The sequence below is a fragment of the Petromyzon marinus genome, chromosome 2, assembly GCF_048934315.1.
Source record: "Petromyzon marinus isolate PM22_M1 ecotype Great Lakes invasive population chromosome 2, UKy_Petmar_22M1.pri1.0, whole genome shotgun sequence".
NCBI lineage: Eukaryota > Metazoa > Chordata > Hyperoartia > Petromyzontiformes > Petromyzontidae > Petromyzon > Petromyzon marinus.
The window spans coordinates 14,081,293-14,101,990 of NC_133668.1; the positions used below are offsets into that span (position 1 = coordinate 14,081,293).

General features: G+C 44.2%; 1 protein-coding gene across 5 annotated transcripts in view; it reads left to right on the forward strand.

The window, feature by feature from the left end:
- Nucleotides 1-20,698, forward strand: part of LOC116946909 (thrombospondin type-1 domain-containing protein 7A-like) — a 444,047-nt gene that overhangs the window by 373,222 nt on the left and 50,127 nt on the right. For all 5 annotated transcript variants that reach the window (XM_076070187.1, XM_032962175.2, XM_032962192.2 and 2 more), the window contains one exon: nucleotides 10,458-10,611. In XM_076070187.1, coding sequence (XP_075926302.1) covers nucleotides 10,458-10,611 — 154 coding nt within the window. The remainder of the gene's footprint in view (nucleotides 1-10,457; nucleotides 10,612-20,698) is intronic.

Below are 20,698 nucleotides of genomic sequence, written 5' to 3' on the forward strand. Positions count from 1 at the left end.
CACAGCATGCTAACCACTGCACTACCGATTCACCCAAAACAACCTCAAAGTTGCATAAAATTGTAGTTTAAAAAAACAAGAAGATTATCTGCATGGTTCCCCAAGTCGACCTTGCAGCAGAGAATCTGTATATCGCCTAGATAAGAAAAAAATAAAATAGATGTATTGATTGGCACGAGTCCTGAACCACCAAGTCCAAATGTGCCTAGTGGCTTCATAAAGGTTGCACCGGATCTAGTGTGAGGGGAGCTGGCCTAGATCTACAACCCAGGGCAATGCTTGCCTTGCGGGGATTGGGGCTCATGCAGCACTTGCAAGAGCAATGCAGCTTTATCCAAACTGCTGCGTGTGCAGCGGGTGATTATGTCAGTTCTCGGGATTCAGATTTCACTGCAAGATGCAGTTCGTCATTACGACAAAGATGCACGAATTCAGGAAAGAAGCGCTTCAGAAACCTGTTTTTAATCTAAGCAACTTTGATATTACTTTCTCTAACATCAAACTCTTATCATCAGAAAACCGACAACAGTACCCATGCAAATATACATGTTCATCAATCCGTACTAGATGATCATAAAAGCATCAATGGTCAAATCTCACGATGACGTGGTTAAACCAGAACAATAGGCAACACCTGAAAATGGCAATATTCGCACAGAATGTGTTCTCATCAAATGCGTATCAAATAGTTAGAAAACGTCAACGATTGGATCTCACAATCACGTTATAAAAATAAAACAATAGGCTGTCTCATGGTAACGCGACCATGCACAATTCCCTTGTTATGGGGTGTGAGGCATGCAAGCTGAGATTCTTCTTGGCCCACAATCTGTGCAAGGTACAGTTAAAAATAGTGAGCGAGTGTAAAGTTAATACTCTTTGGTTCTTTCGGTAAAGTCACGTCGGTATAAAATAAAATAAATCACGTGACTTTACCAAAGGAACCAAAGAGTGGATTACTGCAGTCACGAAAGCTTCAAATCAAGTGTAAAGTTAATGTTTCGCCTTCTTTCTGAACAATACCTCAAGTCCCACAACGATGTATAGAACGACAGGCTTGGTCCACAGTTGTAGTGCGCTCACGGCCCTGCTAATTGCTGCTCCTTCGCACTGTTGTCTGTGCATCATGCTCGATCCACGCTGGAGGGTGCTCGGGGCTCCCGAGTTAGCACGCTCGTGGTCAGCCGTGAGCTGTTGCGCTGCACATTTGCACGCCAGGTTCGATCTGCAGTTGGAGTACTCTGTGGCCACGCTGGTCCTTATTCCTTGTCAGCAGCTGCCTGCTTCGCGCGAGCACCTTTGGTGCCCCCCCCACCTCCCTCGGGAGGTTTCCTGCTGTGTGCTGCTCATCAAAACTCTTATCATCAGAGTATCAGCCTTTTGGCGTCTTCTGGTCCAACACCAATGGAGACTAGGCTCTAAGAAAAGCCGTCTCGGGTGTGGACCAATCAAATTCAAGGACAGTGCATATTATCAGAGTTGTCTTTTTTGTTTGAATTTTGACTGCTTGTGTTGTGGTTATTGCAAACATGATGCCTTGAATAAAGGTGTCAGTTTTTGTACCAGTTAAAAGGGTAAAACCTATTCTTATAACTTTTCCAGCCTATAGCTTGGACAGCATTTCATGCACACTCGATATTGGTGTATAACTCAAATCTCCACTTAACTTCTCAAACGTTTTAGCTGATCACAGTATTATATGAAAATGCATTCGCACACCTCTTAGCTTCTGCAAAACTCGAAGTCCTTGACTCTGCAAGCAACTCAAAACATAAGGAAAAACGTAGAATAAAACTTTAAGTGATACTCAGAGTCTGTCACCGCAGAATTCAACACTTAGCGACAGAGCCTTTTCCTCTGCAAAACTCAACACTTGGCACTTTATGGTTGATTTCGAGGACCATGCCCCAGAGTTTGCCTCAGCAAAACTCCATTCTCTGGTTGTTTATGAGTACCATAGCCCGGAGTTTGCCTCTGCAAGACTGACTTGTATGATTTTCGGTGCTGTTTACATAGGATTTATAGCTCATGTGATTAATTACCTATGGAACATTATAGCTAGTTGTAATTACTGGCAAAATGTCGTACTCAGATTGTAATGTTGTGGCTTGGCTCTCCAACATATTGGTGTGCTGTACTAGTGACGAATTGGCATGTTCTCTTTACGTGACAACCCTTACTAGTTGGCTGTGTCGGGCGGTGGTGGGTTTTAACGACACATTTATATATTTACGCGATCTAACCCAAAAAAACTCTTCTGAGTCAACCTCCAGATGCCGAGTCTCTTTTGTGTGAGGGCGAAGCAGCAAGGGGTGCTCCTTTGTCCTTGTTGTCTCATAGGCCTCCATTACTGTGTTTTTTTAGAACGCGCTAAATCCATGTATATGAAAAAAAGATAACTATTACATTAAAATAAGACAATATCACTCTTAATATTATTTTTTGGAAATGGCATATATATAACAATCAGAGGAGGGAATGTGTGTACATTTCGGTTTCGAGCAACAATACTGTGTGTTTAGGTGACGTGTTTACCGTTACAGAGCGATATTTTTACCACAACTATCATGATAATCATCAACAGTAATTATCCCTCATAATCTTGCAATGTAACAATCCATCTAGCTGCGTGCACATGAACTGATCTTTTTATTGCACCATCTCCATGATGGACATCCTTTCGTGTGTGTTCCCTCCTTCGGATGCCGCTGTCGTTAGTTGCAACCATGGGCCAACATCTTTTCTATTCACAAATCCTGCCAAAGTCCTCTTACTCTCATTACCAGTCAATATGACGTCTCTAATTTGCACATGTGCTCTCATGTATTCATGTTTTTGTCTCTCAAAAACATGAATGCATGAGAGCACATGCTTCAGAGATGAAATGTGCTGTTTATTATGGATTTTTACGTGCTGAATTCAAATATGACAATTAAAACAACTGATTGGCTACTGTTCCAAAGATATTATTTTTTTGTTTACATTTTACGTTTATGTATATTGTGTAGATAGTAGAGTTTTACTCATAAATTGTAAACCTAGGTCTTTTTATGTGTTTATGGTTGCTTTACATGATGACATGTCACCTGTCCTGTTAACGTAACACTTTAAAAATCAGCCAAAGGGTTATATAAATAAAATGTATTATGAAACAAAAGGCAAAAAACTATTACGTATATAGAAGTACATACTATAGTCCTTATTCAGTGTCTACTCAGCGCTTATTGGCTTGTCTCTTGTATTCATTAAATTGAGCATTTCTTGTCACTGTCCAGCAATAGTCTGCAAGCATTGATGGGCTCCATTTGCCCTGATAGCGTTTCTCGATTGTTGCAATGTCCTGGTGAAATCGCTCGCCATGCTCGTCGCTCACTGCTCCACTAAAGATACATTTTTTGAGAGTGCAAAAAATGTATCTTTAGTGACATGTTGAAACCAAGGCTTTTGTATGCCTTGAGGAGGTTTCCACCAACTCACTGTAGTTGTCTGCCTTGTTTCCGAGAAAATTTGTTGCCACTAACTGGAAGGCTTTCCATGCCGTCGTTTTCTTGCCACTCAGTGCACTGTCAAATGCATCATCTCAAAGAAGTTCATGAATCTGAGGACCAACAGAGACACCTTCCTTTATCTTCGCTTCCCTTGACCTTGGAAATTTTCCAAGGAGGTACTTGAAAGCTGCTCGTGTTTTGTCCATGGCTTTGACAAAGTTGTGTAAGGGTGGTAACAAAATCTTCCTTGATTCAACAAGTGGTGGATGCTGAACACTTTTCCTCCCAGGCTCTCATGAGTGTCGGAGTGGCCAATCTATCTTGATGCAGTGGGAATTTCTCGCACGATGATCCCATTCGCATAGAAAACAGCAATACTTTGTGAATCCAGTATGCAGAACAAACAAGAGAGCAACAACCTTCAAATCGGCACAAAGTTGCCACTGATGTTGGTCATAGTTTATGCACCTCAAAAGTTATTTCATGTTGTTATAGGTTTCCTTCATATGGACTGCATGACCAACTGGAAATGATGGCATACATTGCCATTAATCAGAAAAATAGCTTTAGGACTCATCTTCGATTAATCAATTAACAGTCTTCTGGATCATGAACGATGTTGAGGGCTGCCATCACACCATCGATGTTGTTGTAGGCTACAAGATCACCTTACATGAAGAAGAATGGAACAAGATCCTTTTGACGGTCATGGAACATGGAAACCCTAACATCACTTGCCAGAAGATTCCACTGGTGCAGTCTGGAGCCCAAAAGCTCTGCCTTCCTCTTGGTAGTTCCAAATCCCTGACAAGGTCTTTCAGTTCACCTTGTGTTATGAGGTGTGGTTGAGGAGGAGGATGGGAGAAAATCTGGGTCATGTGACCTTGATGGTTCAGGATCAGAAGTTTAATCCTCTACCTCGTCTGACTCAAGTGATAATTATTCTGGTGCATCAGGAACCGACAGTCCTTCTACATGGGGTACTGGGCGTATAGCTGATGGAATGTTTGGATAAGGCACAGTCTACTTTTTCTTCATTGACACACCTTTCTCAACTGGAGGTGCCATGCAGAAGGAACAATTGCTGATATGATCTGTTGACTCTCTCCAAATCATTGTCACTGCAAAGGCATAGATTTCCTTTTCCTGTTCAACAACTGGCGAAGATGTGTTGCACCAGTGTTGCAGCATATGTGTGGGGCCCACATCTTGTCCTGATCTCCAATTTTGCAGCCAACATAAAGGTTATAGGGTTTCTTAACCATAGTGGTTATATTGCGCTTTTGTGATGCAAAGGTCGACAGGGAGAATTAACAATTTCCAGCGTTAACCCAGAGTAATGAACCCATACCCCAGAGATTAAAAAGAGGGGCGGGTTATCAAAATCTAACACTTTTGGAGCAGGTCCTCATCACTGGGCCCCCAGGTGGGACGAGAATTTACATCCTGGGGACCCCTGGGACAATGCGTAAATGGCCTAACAGGCATGGACCCTCCCAAAAAGAAGATGAGGGAGAAGAAGAATATGACGGCCGTTCCGTCATCCCGGTCCATCTGTAGAAGGCGCCGTTGGCGGGTCTGCAGGTGTCAGGCGCTGGGATCCTGCAGGAAAAACAACGGAATCCTGCTGAGGAGCAACCTCCGTGCCTGCTCGCCCTGGCTCGCCGGACACATCACATACTCAGCACTCAGGTGGTGGAGATGAACTGGCATCACAAGGTGGAAAATAGGGTTTCAACTGTGACAGGTGCACAAACCAGCGCCTGCGACCGACCTGGATATGCCCACACTGTGGCCTCCTTACCTCAATCACCTCAACCGGGCCCTGCCATGGTCGGTGCAATTTAGGACGTGCCCAGGGGCATCTGGGGGCAATTATAACCACGCCTTGTTCCTAGTTGTCCATGGGTTACGGATCCACGGAGCCCCACAAGCTTTTCATTGGCAGCCTGCCGTTTGGCCGAATTTCCCAAAGACGCCTCCCGCACTTCCGTCAGCCGCCTGATCGTAAGCTGCATTGGCATTGGCACAGCGACCTTCTTTTTGCCCAGGTCCATGCCTAACTGAGCCTTCATGGGGGGGGGGGGGGGTCACATTCCCTCCCATACATGAGGAAAAGGGAGAGAACTCTGTTGAGGCGTGATGGGTATCCTATACGTGGCCAGAACACCAAGAACATGTAAATCCCAGTCGGATTGTGCCTTGTTAACCTGTTGGCACAGCATGGACGTAAGAGTACTGTGCAAGCGCTCTACCATCCTGTCAGGCTGGGGATGGTAGGGCGACATCCGGATCTTTTTAGTGCCCAGGGAGTCGCACACCTCTTTAATGGGCCGAGGATGTTGAGGGCAATGAGCTCATTAATACGAGACACCACGATGGAATTCAACAGTGGCTAGGCCTGCCTCGGCATGGGTTTTCGGCGAGCCCACTCAACACAACCCTTAATCATGTGGTACACATCCTCCAACATCCCGGCCCAAAAGAAGTCACACTTCAAGGTCAACAAAGTTTTCCGCACCCCAAGGTGCATTTACTTTACGTAACTTTACCCCACAGAGCAGTTGGCACAACGATGCAGTAGATTTGAAGCTTTCATGACTGCAAGGATCCATATTCTTTGGTTCTATTCGGTAAAGTCACGTAGGTAAAAAATAAAACAACAAAAATCACGACGTTTCGGCCACAACACAAGTGGCCTTCATTAGGTGAAGGGACCGTACTGTCCAGAGGACAGCGTTGGAGTGAAGACAGCCAAGCCCAGGTCGCATCCTTTAAGCTGTGTGAAAGGAAACAAACGCCTTGACATATGAATTAGCATAAATGCTGTAGAGGACCGGCACGGGGGGGTGGGGGGCGGGAGAGTTTAAGAATGTTGGTGTGAAGGGAAATAAGCTGGGAAACAAAAAACGCCTTGACGAAGGAATTGGCATAAAATGCTGTAGAGGACCGGCACGGGGGGGGGAGGGGGGGGGGGAGTTTGCAAATGTTGGTGTGAAGGGAAATAAGCTGCTGTGAAAATTTGGGATACACTACTTGAATAAATATACTGTACCATTGAAAATTTGTTTAATGTTTGCTATGATTTAGAACATCTTTCCAATGATTGCTTACTTTGAAACCATCTTCTCAGTTGAAATTGTGTCTGTGTTTGTAAATCTGAATTGCCTCGTGGATAAATCTCTGATAAAAACCCATGGGTTTGCAGAGGACCTTGGTATCGGAGAAAATTATATCGTGATCACCCACAGCGTTGTAACAGTGATCAGCTACGGCAGAAGAATTTGTCCTGTCAGATTTGAAAACACGGCAGAACGAATTCTTCTGCCATAGCTGATCACTGTTACAACGCTGTGGGTGATCACGATATAATTTTCTCCGATACCAAGGTCCTCTGCAAACCCACGGGTTTTTATCAGAGATTTATCCACGAGACAATTCAGATTTACAAACACAGACACAATTTCAACCGAGAAAATGGTTTCAAATTAAACAATCATTGGAAAGATGTTCTAAATCATACCAAACATTAAACTAATTTTCAATGTACAATATATTTATTCAAGTAGTGTATCCCAAACTTTCACAGCAGATTATTTCCCTTCACACCAAAATTTGCAAACTCCCCCCCCCCGCCCCCGTGCCGGTCCTCTACAGCATTTTATGCTAATTCCTTTGTCGGCATTTGTTTCCTTTCACACAGCTTAAAGGACGTGACCTGGGCTTGGCTGTCTTCACTCCAACGCTGTCCCCTGGACAGTACGGTCCCATCACCTGATGAAGGCCACTTGTGTTGTGGCCGAAACATCGTGATTTTTGTTGTTTTATTTTTTACTTACGTGACTTTACCGAATAGAACCAAAGAGTAACGATGCAGTAATATTGCAATTCGTCATTCCACCTCATCAGCAGCCCATCACGAAGGGTTATCAGAGACATTCCCACCGGTACCTTTTTGCTACCTCTCGTTCCAACGTGACTTAACTTTAATGTTAACAAGGAGGCATCCTCTACTTGGAGGCAGCCCCATTCAGCGTGCATGTTGTCACAGGGAGTGGTTGTCACGGGTGATGGAATATCGACCGACGCTACAAAAGTGCACGCCAATCCTGCAGCCGCAGGTTTACATCGGGCGGCACCCATCAAACACACAGTGGTCCCTCGGCGGTAACCGTGACAACACGTCCGCGTTGCAGTGACATACACTCTTCCTGTAGTTGACCATGAGTAGTCCTGCAAAATTTCTAAACAGCGAGAAAGTTGGCCAGATGGCTGGTCAACCCGCAAAGCATATTGAAGGGCCACGTGGTCCGTGTACACAACAAATTGCCTTCCGTAAAGGTACGGCCTGTACTGCTGTCCAAAATGCACTATGGCCAACAACTCTCAGCACGTCACACAATAACGCTGCTCTGTGGGGGACAGCACACGGCTCCCACAAGCCACAACCCTCTCCACACCGTTCACGACCTGGGACAGTACAGCGCCGATTCCGGTGTCACTGGTGTCTGTATCCAACACAAAGGGCAGAGATAAATTGGGGTACTCCCATGCTGCAGCATCCTCAGCAGGCATTGCAGACCCGAGCTGGACATTGAGCTCTGCTACGATGGAGAGAAAGCCCGTGAGACATGCGGCGAGCTCGCACCACCCCTCTCCGACTGCCGGCAGCGAGGTGTCGATATCCCTCCCTTGCTGCACAACAGGGATTGCCGCTTCAGGATTTATCTCCGGAGTCCTCAATTCCGGGGCAGTTGGGGGTATCATATCCCCATCGTTCTCCTCAACCGAGGACGCAATCGGCGGAATCTTCCTCTTGGCCGACTTGGACATGACGACTACATTTCTTTAACACTTCTGACGTCCAATGTAGTGACTGGCTCAGCTGCTTCTTTATTTAATGTTTTTTTTTTATACATAAACTGATGTGTTTTCCCGTTGGGTCCATACAATTGTTGTTTAGCTAATTTTTTGTACTTATTTTTTTGCTCGTATTTATCTTGATCCAAACTTGGAAATATTCTTTATGGAGCTATCTGGTCATTGTCTTTAATGGATTTATATTGATTGTTATAATGACTATGTCATGAGTAAATCTGAGATAGTAATTTTTTCTACATTCGTGTACGTGCCTTTATTTCTCCAATCCATTTGTTGGAAAAAGATGTCCATGTGAATCACATTGGTGAAAGCGTGTTTCCCCTCACATGCACTTGTTCCTCTCTTCATGCCAGCCCAATGGAGCTGTTCCATTAAATGTAACGACTTTTGCCATTTTTATACTTTTTTATATATACATATAATTTTGGCCTCAGTTTGTGAGGGCTTGGATGACTACAGCAATGTGTGCATGTCTGCCATCAGTTAATTTCTATGGTATCGCATACTGTACCATTGTATCAAACACCATTATGTTCCATTGTATTGATTCACTCATCATTGAAATACGCGCACAAGTTATACCTCTTGGGCACAGGCCTGGTCTATGTATTATATAATTGTGTGTGCATTCACGCTAGTTAGTTTGTGATTTCATGTTTAATAACAATAATATTAATTATTTTATACACCCCGAAAAACATTTGACTGAGCATCGCTACTTTTCTTTAGCATAGACCAGTTTGGGATTCTTGGCTAAGTATTTTACACTGTTGGAGGAAAACAGACAATCCAGAGATAAATATGCATTCTAATGGCCTCCGTGTACTCTGCAGGTTTGAAATTATTACCCACATGAAAGTGATCAACAACAATTCCTCCAGGCATGCATCAACTGTCAGTTGTGTATGTGTGTGTTTATGTCGCTCATGCAGCTGCAATGGCTGCATTGGGTACACGATCCAGACCTTGTCATATGTAAGATGCACCTGCCATTCTTCCACTCCGGTGGTGAGTGTACACCCAAGACCCCATTCAAACCCATAGTGGCCTGGTCTCAGCTAGCTGATGAAAGTTGCAATAAAGAATTTCATCATCACTTGCAGCTGGGGTTGGCATCGTCCCCCACTCCTCCTGATGTCGAGGGGAAATGGGCAAGGTTTAGGAGCTGCAGTGGCTGCCTTGGGTATACGGTCCAGACCTCCCCAGAGACCCTGGCTGACAGAGTAGGTGTTCAGCATCCCATATCAGAGAATGAGGAGGCTTACCGCAGCCTTCGCTCAGAGGTTCGGAGAGCCGTGAGACACTGCAAGGATGGGTGGTGGTCGCGGGTTGCGGAGGAGATGGAATCTGCCTCAGTGGACCGCGATCACAAATCACTCTTTAATTCCATCAAAAAAGTAACTTGTAGTGCCACACCTATCACCATCATTAGGGGAAAGAACGGTGATCCAATCTCTGACCCCCAGGAACAGGTTTGCAGATTTACTGAGCATTTCTGTGAGGCCTTCGGAGAGGGGAAATCCCTCAGCCTGGATAACATCATGGGGCAAAGTGGGGATGACCCTGCTGAGGCTAAAGTGCCTGAAATATTGTAAGTAGTAGTCACCCCCTGTGAGTTGCTGCTTGAGGTGCCATTTGTTGAGGAAGTACTGAAGGCGATCCAGAGTCTGAGACCAGGAACGGCACCGGGCAGTGATGATCTCCCAAGCGAAATGCTGAGGGAGGGTGGCGCTTCTGCACAGACATTGTAGGGGATAATGTAACTTTGTGGTCTCTTTCTGGTCTCTTTCAATCATGTAATGTGTAATAATTTAACACATTTGGCAAGTTTATGGATGCTAAATATCCCATGACAATTACTGTTATGGATGCTAAATATCCCATGACAATTACTGTCATGGGATATTTAGCATCCACTGTGAAGCAGATGGAGCATATGTATGACTAAAACGCATACAGTAATAATTAGGGCGGCCACAGGCCACAAATCGCAAACCTCTACAGCAAGAGGCAATGTCAAACGTCACCAACACTTGGTCGGGTTGTAATTGTTGTTATTGTGTGTGTGTGTGCGCGCGCACAATGCAGGTGTGAGGTACAGAGTGTGGAGGGCCCGGGCACACCTGTGGAGGAGGTGTGGTGCGACCCCACGGAGAGACCCCAGGATGCACGAGCGTGTGTGCTGCAGTGCCCTGGAGAGTGTGTCATGTCTGAGTGGGGGCCCTGGACCAGGTGCCCACAGGTAACCAACTTAATGGCCCAAATATTGTGCCTCTGTTTTCCTTCCACTCCTTCAACCCCTAAACCTCTACTTTCCCTAAACCTCTACTTTCCCCAAACCTAACCCAAGTCCACTCCACCCGCATCCCTCACTGTCCTCGATCCCACGTATGAAAGCTTAGAAGTTACGTGGAAAACATCTTGCCTTAATAACTTGTAGATAAAGGTATAACCTTGAAATTGCTTAAATACGCAACTGCTGCCGAGAGGGCCTCCATTTGAGAGAACTCGAAAGCCGCTTCCAAGAGGGAATTTGGCCTACTCTTCAACGCTCACCAAACATTTTGGAAACGGTCGGATTACCCACACCTCACCCCCACCACACACGACCTGCAGGTCAATAGGTGTGTACCCATTTATACTGTTTGGTCGATAGAGATGGAGGGAAAAAAGTGTTACCAGCGTGGTGCCGAAAGGAGGAACCATTGAACTCTGGATTGCAAGTCCAGTATACAAACCATTACCCCATTGCAGCATCTCTCCTTATTTTCTTGGTTACTTGTTGATAGACTGTAATAATTTCCAAAATCTTAAACAAACACAAGATCCAGGTCCGATTCAATACAGTATACAAAATCCGTGATTTGATCCCATCTGTGAAGGATGTTATTCCTGACATGCAATACCCTGGTTTCGACAAACTAAGTTGTGTCTGTGGCAGCAGTTACATTGGGGGAAACGAAACGACATGTTTCGGACCGTGTTCGCGAACACAAGGTTGATTTGAAACAGGGCAGAACCAATACCTCTGCCGTGGCTGTTGATTGTTATAACGCAGTGGGCTCGCACGATATTGTTTTTTCTGAGACCAAGGTACTCTGCAAACCCTCGGGCTACCATCAAAGATTTGTCCATGAAGCCATTCAGATATATAAACACAGAGACAATTTCAACCGAGAAGATGGGTATTAGCTGAGCAATCATTGGAAGGACGTTATTAACCAAGCAAAGTCGTAACTTGCTGTGGTGCTCTCATTCTTCCCTGCCGTTTGTCTGTTATCTCCGACTCTCTGAGTTGCATTGCCCTGTTAGGTGTCTCTGCATTAACTGGCTGGGTTCTCACTAACATGCCACCTCTGCTCCTTTAGCCTCGATATATCGATGGTTCTGGGTGTGTGATGGGCTGTGTGTCTCACTGGCGCGACCACCGTTGTGGTGGTTCCCTTGCATAGACGTGCTTGCCTCTCACAGCGCAGTTGGCAGCGCCGCAGCTTGTGTTACACATAGACATGACATTAACCTCCTAATGCGCCTAATCTCTCTGCCTAATCTCTCCCATCAACATAGTGCTAATCTTCCATTAACACTGCTGTTGTGCGCATATGCAGGGGCGATACTCTTATGCGGTGACAGAAGCCCATTTCATGCTAATCTCTCTCCCTAAACTCTCTCTCTCCATAATCTCCCCCATTAACACAATTGACGTGCTTGCGTGCGGGGATGGAATTCCTTTCCAGCTCAGACCCCGCCTGCTTGCCCTTCGCCACATATATAACGTCTTATTGTAACAGCTCTCTCGCTGTGTTTCTTCCTAGTTCAGCAATTCCACTGCTGGATTATTTTTCCACCTGAGGACGACCGCTTGTGTTGCGATCGAAATGTCATGATATATTATTTTTTATTTTATTTTATTTTTCTACCGACGTGACTTTACCGAAAGAACCAAAGAGTATGTATTCCTGCAGTCACGAAAGCTTCAAATCTACAATATTGGTATTTAATTGTGGTATTTCATCGTTGATGTATATGGGAAAGTCAAAATTTGCATACATGCACAAACTCAATACATACTCAATGGTTACTGCCATCCATATGTCCCGTACGTTTTATAATTATTTTCGAAAACTGGCCATCCTTTGTGAATGTTTTACATATTGCGCAAAAAAAATGTACCATGGTCATTTGTTAGCGCATGTTCCAGGTCATTAGAAATGTTGTTATTCATGTTAGAAATGTTAAGAGCCTTAAATGTTCTAATAATGGACTAAGACTGCTTCGACAGGCACAGGAATATTACTGCACAGTGTCTTCATACTATATACAGTGAGGGATAAAAGTATTTAATCCCCTGCTGATTTTGTACGTTTGCCCACTGACAAAGAAATGATCAGTCTATAATTTTAATGGTAGGTTTATTTGAACAGTGAGAGACAGAATAACGACAACAAAATTCAGAAAAACGCATGTCAAAAATGTTATAAATTGATTTGCATTTTAATTAGGGAAATAAGTATTTGACCCCCTCTCAATCAGAAAGATTTCTGGCTCCCAGGTGTCTTTTATACAGGTAAAGAGCTGAGATTAGGAGCACTCTCTTAATGGGAGTGCTCCTAATCTCAGCTTGTTACCTGTATAAAAGGCACCTGTCCACAGAAGCAATCAATCAATCAGATTCCAAACTCTCCACCATGGCCAAGACCAAAGAGCTCTCCAAGGATGTCAGGGACAAGATTGTAGACCTACACAAGGCTGGAATGGGCTACAAGACCATTGCCAAGCAGCTTGGTGAGAAAGTGACAACAGTTGGTGCGATTATTCGCAAATGGAAGAAACACAAAAGAACTGTCAATCTCCCTCGGCCTGGGGCTCCATGGAAGATCTCACCTCGTGGAGTTGCAATGATCTTGAGCACGGTGAGAAATCAGCCCAGAACTACACGGGAGGATCTTGTCAATGATCTCAAGGCAGCTGGGACCATAGTCACCAAGAAAACAATTGGTAACACACTATGCCGTGAAGGACTAAAATCCTGCAGCGCCCGCAAGGTCCCCCTGCTCAAGAAAGCACATACATGCCCGTCTGAAGTTTACCAATGAATATCTGAATGATTCAGAGGACAACTGGGTGAAAGTGTTGTGGTCAGATGAGACCAAAATGGAGCTCTTTGGCATCAACTCAACTCACCGTGTTTGGAGGAGGAGGAATGATGCCTATGACCCCAAGAACACCATCCTCACCGTCAAACATGGAGGTGGAAACATTATGCTTTGGGGGTGTTTTTCTGCTAAGGGGACAGGACAACTTCACCACATCAAAGGGACGATGGACGGGGTCATGCACCGTCAAATCTTGGGTGAGAACCTCCTTCCCTCAGCCAGGGCATTGAAAGTTGGTCGTGGATGGGTATTCCAGCATGACAATGACCCAAAACACACGGCCTAGGCAACAAAGGAGTGGCTCAAGAAGAAGCACCTTAAGGTCCTGGAGTGGCCTAGCCAGTCTCCAGACCTTAATCCCATAGAAAATCTGTGGAGGGAGCTGAAGGTTCGAGTTGCCAAACGTCAGCCTCGAAACCTTAATGACTTGGAGAAGATCTGCAAAGAGGAGTGGGACAAAATCCCTCCTGAGATGTGTGCAAACCTGGTGGCCAACTACAAGAAACGTCTGTCCTCTGTGATTGCCAACAAGGGTTTTGCCACCAAGTACTAAGTTATGTTTTGCAGAGGGGTCAAATACTTATTTCCTTCATTAAAATGCAAATCAATTCATAACATTTTTGACATGCGTTTTTCTGGATTTTGTTCTTGTTATTCTGTCTCTCACTGTAAAAGAAACATAACATTAAAATTATAGACTGATAATTTATTTGTCAGTGGGCAAACGTACAAAATCAGCAGGGGATCAAATACTTTTTCCCTCACTGTATATACCAACAGAGGCCACGCCCTCCTTCCCGAACCGTCTCGCTGACTCTGGACGCTCGCTCAACCGGCAGACTCTACCGTCCTCTTCTGCCACTTGACCACGCTCTTAGTCTCGTCGCACTCACAACTGATACACCTGTCATTATCCCGTGGCCACTAGTGCATTTGCACTGTAGGCTGACTCCCCTGTCATTGCCTCCCGTGGCTACGTCCACTCACACCCCATGGAGGCTCTACTGTCCTTACATATGTATGAATAGTCCAAGTTAGAAGGGTGAGAGATGGTGCGATTTGCTGTTCGAATGCCGCCCAGTTTACAAATTCCCAAAGCTGTGCATTATACACTTTGTCTTGATACCACCTCTAAATACATGTAATATGCAACCAGGGTGTGCGTGCATACATCGGCCACAATATATCTTCCTAAATGTTGATATTAACTGTGCTATTACTACATTATACTTTATATATATGAATAAATATGCACGTAAAATAAAAGGAGGAATAAGCTGCCACTATCCAATTAAATCTAAGGGGGCGAGCTACTCTGTTAAGTGTCCTTGGAAATAACACATGTATTACTCATCTCTCTGCTCGTATTAATAAGACACATTCACTTATGCATACATTTTCTGCTGTGATTTGATCCTGCACTTCAAACTTATGAATACGAAGCTAACTCCAATGCGAATCACAGGAGGCATTTAGCCTCATCCCCCGCAATGCTTCCAACACTCACTTCACTGCAGCTGCAAAGTTCTTGAATAGATGTCAGCCACAATGACTACTCACTGGCTGCCTCAACGAATTTGGCATCATGCTAGGTTGACATATTCCATGAATAATGCCCTTTGTCTATCCAGTAAAAGCCTCACTTAATCTTGAGATTATTTTTCAGCAGGGTCCTGCATTGAAATGTTTGGCCAGTGCCATTATGCAATTGTCCGTTTAAATTAACATATTCAAATGTAAATGGTTTCTATGCCGTGGAGTGTTTTTTCATGAACGTACAAATTTGAGTTTATCACAGCAATCCAATGGATTCTCGTATGCACTCAGCCTGGCTTATTGTAGTGCGCCGGCAGGTGCTGCCAATTTTTGCGGTCTTATGTAAGGGTCAGCTCAAAAAGTTTGGTCTTACAGCTTTTCTATGAAAAAAAAAGGCAGGAAACTTAAAAAAAAAATCCAAGGTCATTATTTAATTTACTATGGTGCTCTTCAATAAGTGGAGTATATAAGCATTTTGTTGCTACGCAAACTCATTTAGTAATCCCCCCCCCCACCGCCCATTCAAAAGTCAACTCATCCTTGCCTGCGTGACAGTACATGTTACTGTGCCTTGGTTTTTTGGATTTCTCTTTCAGTTTCTTGGGATTGTCACAGTTTTTTGTTTTTTTCCCAAATGTTTTCAGTAGGGGCCTTACTGATTGGAAATCTTTGTGGTTTATATGCAGGTATGAATGTTTGCCGTTACATGAGCACAACGTCACTTTTACTGAATGAACGTTGTGATGGACTAAATATCCATTCCAAGCTTCCCCATAACACTTTTTTATACTGTTCTGCAACAACAAACACATTCCTGCGGAGGGAGCTGGTAGGAACGTTGGGTTGCTCGGTCAATGGCCAGGGTCAACGGCGGCGTGGTGTATTCCGCAAATATGCCCGACTGTGAGGGCGGGCACAAGCCGGCCTGAGTAGGTTAAACGTTGAGTTTTATAAGGGCACCACGGGGTGACCAGCCCCTCCCCACCCAGCCCCACACATCCCCACCCATCCCACCCCCCACCCAGCCCCACCCTCCCCACCCAGCCCCTCCCCACCCTCCCCTCCCCACCCAGCCACACCCAGCCCCTCCCCATCCTCCCCTCCCCACCCAGCCCCTTCCTCCCCATCCTCCCCTCTCCACCCAGCCCCACCCCTCCCATTTTTAGATGCACGACGGACGGACACAATAATCCCGTGGGCTGGTGTAACCAAGAGGTTCCTACCAGTATAAATGTATGTATCTATGATATACATACATATCTCACTCTTAAAGGATATACTGTATTGTCAGCTTATTTGGAACATTTTACATGAAGTTCTAAATGTGATTAAATTAAATCCATAATGACACGCTGTGCATACAGTTAATTTGCTTGTCCATTAAATGCAGTAACAGGCTGGAGAAACAAATATATAAATAACCCCTTGCTACATTCTAGTACTCTGTCTGGTTGAAAAGCGGGTGCAAATTTGGCTGTGGAAAGGTTTTGTGGGTAGCTGTGACCAATGAAACATGTGTGATACCACGGTACCTCCAAACAACAAACCTGGCAGGAATTTGTTCAGCCCAAATCCTTCCATCCACATCCACGCCATTGTGAGATGCTGTCTGTATGTGCTGTGTGTGTAGGTGGAGGAGGCGGTAGACATAAGTGGTTGCCTCGCGAGAAAAACTGGTGCTTTAAAAAATATCCACTGCATCTCATTAGTAGCCCAATCCTATCTACCCTGCCCCCACGCCTCCCATGAGTTTTTGTATGCCTTACCCCTTAAACAAGGTAAAGCTACAGGGCTGCCCTAACCCCAGACCTGTTTGTCCCCTTTTCTCCTATATCGACTTGGCGCACCCATCACAGTTCCCTGTGAGCCACAAAACCAATAGCAATTGGCAGTAGCAGTACTTTTCAGAGATGCAGTCTTTTTTTACCAACAGCACCCTCCCATGGTATCTTGGATTGCTAAAATGCCCCTGGTCACACATTCAAATATAATATTTCAAAGTAAAGACCCATTAAGAAATATTGCTCACGAACACCTATCAATACTCAAGCGACAAATGGAGGATGAACGAGGAGGGTTGTGTGGCCTCCTTTTTTTTCTCAGTGCCAGTGGCAGTTGACGGTGACACACAACCGCACCACGCACTGTTATAGATTATAGGCTCAACTGACACAGAGGAGGGCCCCACGCTAGGTGTTTGTATAACTTGCGAATGGCGTTGCTTATGGCAAGGGTCATCTGGATTTCACCACTGCATGCAAATCGCGGTTTCAATTGTATATATAAATATATATGTAGAAGCCATATACAGTTTAAAAATAAAGTCACGTCATTTAACCTGGATATACTCTTGGTGCAGTTGGTGTGAAATAATACCTATTAAGGCTGGAACAGCACACGTTCTGTATTGTATGATGACAACATAAAGGGCATGGATTCCCGCTAAGCTGCAAATTATCACGTCAGCATGACACTTGTTTACATGTTTTATATGTCGCCTGTTCCACTGAAATCATCAGAGAGAGACGCTTAGCATATTTTTTTAAATCGACCATTGCGTGACCCTGCGCAAAGGAAACGGTTGACTCCCAGAAGATATTCTTGCAGTCTTAGCTGCTTCTAGAGGCACGTCAAGTGGCCCCCCTCTACCAAGACCAGATGGTGCTCTTTCACATGCTCTATGATTGTAGAATTTGGATTGGATTGTTTGAGGCGACATGTTAATTACCTTGCCTGGTATTGGTTCGATCCAGACCCTAACACCTGTAAATTTTAAGTTTGCCTGTCTCTCTCCCCATGGTCGCGTGTATTTTTCTCCAGGTTCTCTGTTTTTTTTCCGTCCAAATTTATAAACATGCGCTTAGAGCTGCTATACATTTCTACGTGATGAGCCACTTCGTTGAGCTACCATTTGTGGCCAAGTCACTTCTGAAAAAGAGCTATATAGCTCGGTGGGCCTGGTAAAATTAAACATTTTTATTTAAAGCTTTCGTGACTGGAGGGATTCATATTCTTGGTTCTTTCGGTAAAGTCACGTAGAAGGGAAACAATAAAATAATAAAAATATAAAAAATATCAAACAATAAAATTATCACGACGTTTCGACTGCAACATAAGCAATCATCATCAGGTGCGAAAACCACAGCAAGAAATTTTGAAAAAAGTGGCGGGTTTTTTTAACGTTAGCACCACAGAGAGCGATGTGGCAGTTATTCAGATGGACGAGTCCATCTATGTTCGGAAAAGAGGAGGGGGGAGACGAAAATAATGGATGCGGTCTGAAAGCCACCGTAAGCGTGAACAATCAGTTCAGACCCGAAATGGTTTATCAAATCCTTCCAATGATTGCTAAGCCAGAATCCATCTTCTCGGTTGAAATTGTCTCTATGTTTGCATAAAAAAAGATCCCACCAACAGCCTCGTCATACAAACCAACAAAATCATTTCAGAATCAACTGCATTAATTGATCAAACCAAACAGTTTTCGTTGAAACCTTCTGCTGCCAGGCCACCAAGATTATACGGCTTACCAAAAATACATAAAGTAGATACACCCCTTCGTCCCATAGTCTCTACTATCAACTCCCCCACCTATAAACTGGCTCATTTTCTGTCTGAATTCCTGCGGCTTTTCACTGGAAAAACCACCTCTGCGGTAGAAAATTCTATTCACTTGGTATCGACAATCAATGGTATTTCCCTGTCCCCAGACGACCTGCTTGTCAGTTTTGATGTAAAATTTTATTTAAAGCTTTCGTGACTGCAGGGATTCATATTATTGGTTCTTTCGGTAAAGTAACGTAGAAGGGAAACAATAAAATAATAAAAATATAAAACAATTAAATTCTCACGACGTTTCGACTGCAGCACAAGCAATCATCATCAGGTGTGAAAACCACAGAAAAAAATTTGAAAACCGCCACTTTTTTCAAATTTTCTTGCTGTGGTTTTCACACCTGATGATAATTGCTTGTGTTGCAGTCGAAACGTCGTGAGAATTGTATTTTTTATATTTTTATTATTTCATTGTTTTCCTTCTACGTGACTTTACCGAAGTAACCAAGGATATAGTTTTGATGTAGTTTCCATATTCACCAGAGTTCCTGTACCTGACACCATCGTAATCATTGAAGACTTGGTTCATCAAGGACTAAACACTGAGGTGCCCCCCCCTGGTGAGACACTGCTTAACCAATACATACTTCACTTGGAATGGAACTTTCTACAAACAAACTGAGGGCACCCCAATGGGCTCCCCCCTATCTACGGTTGTCGCCAACATTTTCATGGAGAAATTTGAGACTGACGCCATCCAGACTGCCACTCTGCGCCCAACCTTATGGAAGAGGTACGTGGATGACACTTTTGTCATCTGGCCACATGGCCGGCCTGCTCTAGACCAATTCCTCGTCCACATCAATTCCATACACCCAGCCATCAGATTTACCATGGAAGTCGAAAAAGATGGCAAGCTACCTTTTTTGGATGTCCTAATAAAAAAGAGACATGATGGTTCAATGAGCCACTCTGTCTACAGGAAAGCTACCCATACGGATGCTTACCTGAAACCGGATTCCCACCACTATCCATCCCAGAAGAATTCCCTCATCAAGACTCTGCACCATAGAGCCCAATGCATATCCGACCAGGAACACATAGCCAGTGAACTCAAGCACGTACACAAAGCTCTTAAGGCGAATGGTTACTCCGACTACACAATCTGCAAAGCTATCACTCCAACCATGAAGAAGGACCCTCTTGAGGAGCCATTCAAAATCATCACTTTACCCTACATTGCGGGGATCACAAAAAAGATCTCCAAAATCTTGAATAAACACAAGATACAGGTCCAATTCAACACATTACATAAAATCCGTGATCTGGTTCCGTCTGTAAAATATGTGATTCCGGACATACAGTACCCTGGCGTCTACAAACTAAGTTGCCTCTGTGGTAGTAGTTACATTGGAGAAACCAAACGACATGTCTCGGACCGCATTCGTGAACACAAAGCAGACCTAAAACATGGTAGGACCAGCACCTTGGCCGTGGCAGATCACTGTTATAATTCGGTAGGCTCACATGACATTGACTTCTTCAAGACAGAGGTTCTTTGCAAGCCATCTGGCTACCATGAGAGATTCGTTAATGAGGCTATCTACATATACAAACACAGAGACAATTTCAACCGAGAAGATGGATTCTGGCTTAGCAATCATTGGAAGGATTTTGTAAACCATTTCGGGTCTTAATTGATTGTTCACGCTTACGGTTGCTTTCAGACCGCATCCATTATTTTCGTCTCCCCTCTCCTCTTTTCCAAACATAGATGGACTCGTCCATCTGAATAACTGCCAAATCGCTCTCCGTGGTGCTAACGTTAAAAAAACGCCACTTTTTTCAAATTTTATTGCTGTGGTTTTCACACCTGATGATGATGATGATTGCTTGTGTTGCAGTCGAAACGTCGTGAGAATTTTATTGTTTTATATTTTTATGATTTTATTGTTTCCCTTCTACATGACTTTACCGAAAGAACCAAGAATATAAATTAAACATTGTTTATAGTTTTATAGGAGTTTGTAGTTCTCATCGCTGTAATATGCTGAATTAAGTTAGAAGAAGAAAAAATGTGGA